Source organism: Crocodylus porosus, unplaced genomic scaffold, assembly GCF_001723895.1.
Source record: "Crocodylus porosus isolate Cpor-Errol unplaced genomic scaffold, CroPor_comp1, whole genome shotgun sequence".
Taxonomy (NCBI): Eukaryota; Metazoa; Chordata; order Crocodylia; family Crocodylidae; genus Crocodylus; species Crocodylus porosus.
Genome location: NW_017728910.1, coordinates 13,504,205 through 13,507,333, shown reverse-complemented (window position 1 = coordinate 13,507,333; position 3,129 = coordinate 13,504,205). Strand labels below are relative to the sequence as shown.

The 3,129-nt window shown below is 39.2% G+C and overlaps 1 protein-coding gene across 1 annotated transcript in view; it reads right to left on the bottom strand.

Moving 5' to 3' along the window:
* Window positions 1–2,925, bottom strand: part of SAMD7 (sterile alpha motif domain containing 7) — a 13,279-nt gene extending 10,354 nt beyond the window's left edge. The window contains exons 1-2 of the mRNA XM_019532517.1: window positions 2,688–2,925; window positions 312–438 (exon numbers count right to left, since the gene is read on the bottom strand). Of these exons, the coding sequence (XP_019388062.1) occupies window positions 312–438; window positions 2,688–2,892 (332 nt within the window). The 5' untranslated portion in view covers window positions 2,893–2,925. The remainder of the gene's footprint in view (window positions 1–311; window positions 439–2,687) is intronic.
* Window positions 2,926–3,129: the final 204 nt, after the last annotated feature.

The following is a 3,129-nucleotide window of genomic DNA, read 5'->3' as shown; positions in this document are numbered from 1 at the left end:
CCCCTGCCACCCCCAGTGCTCCTTCCTGCCCATGGCAGGGGGTTGGACTCAATGATCTGTCTAGGTCCCTTCCGACTCACTGATTCTATGATTAAGGCTGGGTGTAAGAGCAGATAGTAGCATAACAGGAGCAATGGATTATTTTTTAGCCAGTGACAGAGATATTAAATTTTCTAGCTACGGTAAATCTAAGGAGATACACAAAAGAGATACTGGCCTTTAACCAGCTGGCAATTATGGAAGATACACACTTAAGGTGACCTGCTGTTCTTTAAATGCACTGTTATAACAGGAAATGTGGGAGAAAATACCTGTCTACAAACCGAGGTTCAAACTGTGAAGGAATCGCCTGCATTTTCTGTGAGCCTGATCCCATTAGCTGAGGGTTCGTTGTCATCATCTGACTCCTCATTAGCATCTCTTGTCGCTGTCGCAGTTCTAATATAAAGCAAAGTACAATTCTGTAGCGAAAATAGTAAGTCAGGAGGTGATTTTATTCACAGCATCAGCACTCCCAGAAATACAGCATTTCTTCCTTAATTACCAGTGATTTCAGTGCTAAAATGGTAGTGTACCAATTTTCCTCTTATCACCTACGAAGACAAGATACAAAGTTCACACTGAACAAAAACTGTTGTGCCATTTCCTGGCCTAAGCGACCTGTGCATTTGATTGATTCGTAATTCATATTCTGCAATCTTTAAGAGACCAAAAGTAAACCAAGAGTCATGTAAACACTGACAATTTCATTTTCACTGACTGGTATTCTTGCAGACTGGCCTCTGGCTTCTATTCTATCCCATCCAGGAAGAGCACAAAACAACTGCAGACTCCTCCTCTGCCTGAAGAAGAATGTTTTTACCCACAAATTTGCAGAGAATAATTTTTTCCAACTATTTCAGTTGGTCTAATAAAAGATCAGATTTACCCAAAGAACCTTGTCTGACAATTTTATAAGTTCATTGCTGAATCATATAGCACCACTATTACATAGCAAAGGAGTATGATGTAGAGGAATATTGTAGAAGATTTTATTCCTAGGGCAAGTATATAAAAATAAGAGGAATCAAATTGACTAAGAAATATTTCAAGCTGTTCTGCAGTGAGATTGCATGATCCAGGAAAATGAACATGCACTTGAGAGCCCCTCAATTTGCTGCTGAATCCCTGTGTAGTTTTAGGCAGCTTTTTTTCAAATTTAGGGGCCTAAAATTAAATACGAAATTCCAAGTAAATCACCTCATTAGAGTCTGGTCCAAATTTCAGTGAAGCCAATGGAAAGGCTCCCATTTTTTTCAGCATGTTTGGAACAAGTTTTTCAGTTGCCCTGGCTTCTACTGAAATCCACATTTGATATTGTTGTTTTTATTTCACTTTAAATTTCAAATGAGTTTAAAAGTTCCATAGGCCCAGGGACCCTCTGCAGCTTTGGAACCTCCTGAGAAGTTGAAGCTGTTTTAGTTTTTTCTGCATCATCTGTATTTGCGGTGTATTCACCTAGAGTAAAATTTAGCTAAGAGTGGAGGGAAAAAAATGATGTATTTTTAAAACTTAAACTGTCTTTTACTCCACTTGCTGCCAGGATATTCATATACTGCAGAACTGTCTCTTCTGGGTTGGCTCCAATAGCAGCCTTTCATCTGCTTGCAAAGATGTGGGGTCTGGAGACTCTTTTTTTTCATTCATTTCTTCTGCAGAGGCAGAAGCTGCACTGTTTCCTGTTTAATTTGAAGCGTATCATTACAGTGTTCAAAATTTACTGCCCTTAATGTAAAGTGTAAAAGATTAGTAAATGACTAATGGTTGTTCTAATGAATAACTGATTAATTGTTACAGTGTCCACCAGGTCAATAAACTTCCTATAACCATGGCTTACAACCATCTACGACACCTACTGATGTGCTTACAAAAACCCATGCATACTACTCATCTCTGTGATGATATAACAGCATTTATTAACCACGTGTTAACCTTTTATAAACTGAGCACTAATATAAAGAGAGGGCATTACATTTTATTTGGTTCAAATGCACTGTTAGTGTGTGCAGATAGGAGGCATTGGATATCCATATTTGGTTCCTTGAGTATTGTTCCTCAAATTATACACTTAAACCCCCAGCATATTTTAGTCTTTTTTTAAATAACATTTAACATTATATTTAAAAACTCTGTGGCTGTTAGTTGTTAGTCATCCCCCTGTCACAGTGTCTCACAGTTCTAGGAATTTCATGATTCAAAGTATGGACTGTGCCTTGAAGACCATCAACCTTGCTGATCCTGTTTGCCTACTAATGACTTAAGCTGATCCTGTGAGGTATTGAGTACTTCCCTGGATGATCATTTGCTGAAGTTGAATAGCAAAAGATCAATGGCTTATTTAGTTCCCCACATCTTACAGGATCATGCCCTAATGGGCTTGCTGCAATGGGCCTGACCAGGTACACGTGTTCTCCCAGGTGCTCCAGCATCAAACCTTAATTTTTCCAAAGCTTTACTGTGACATGAATTGAACTTCACATAAAATCTGGAATAGACATTTCAGAGGCTGTTTCTTCATTTTTTGCCCAAGTCCTAATCAAGAATCTGGTAGAGAACCTACTAGGACATTAGGTTTGCCAAGAATTATTTCTTACATGGTATAGAAAAGTTATGAAAACTATACAAAGTCTTGGCTAGTTCTAGCTTACCTCCTGCAGACATGCTGCTTGCTAATTGGTATAAGTGCTTTTCTTCCAAGGTGCCTTGTTCCCCAAGTATAGATATCTTTCTCATTTGATCTCGAGGAGTCATGTTATGAGGTGAGGCAGCAAACTTTTCTCTTTCAGAGTGAAGAATGAAGTCAGCAGGACCCAAGAAAAGAAAAAAACATTCAGTACTTAAGAGAGAAATCATGTCCCTTACACGATAGTTTTTGCAAAATGCCAGAAAAACTATTGAGACAACAAAGGGAATGGCACTAGAGGGCAATGGCACCAACTCCACACTGAGCTGTGCCACATTCCCAAGCGTTGCAGGTGAAAGTCAGGACAACACTATAGAAATGTTAGCTACTTAAGGGCACTAACTAAGCCAGGGTCTCATGCTGCCTGTCCCTCAATTAATCTACATGCCTCACCAGAGCTCCAGGTG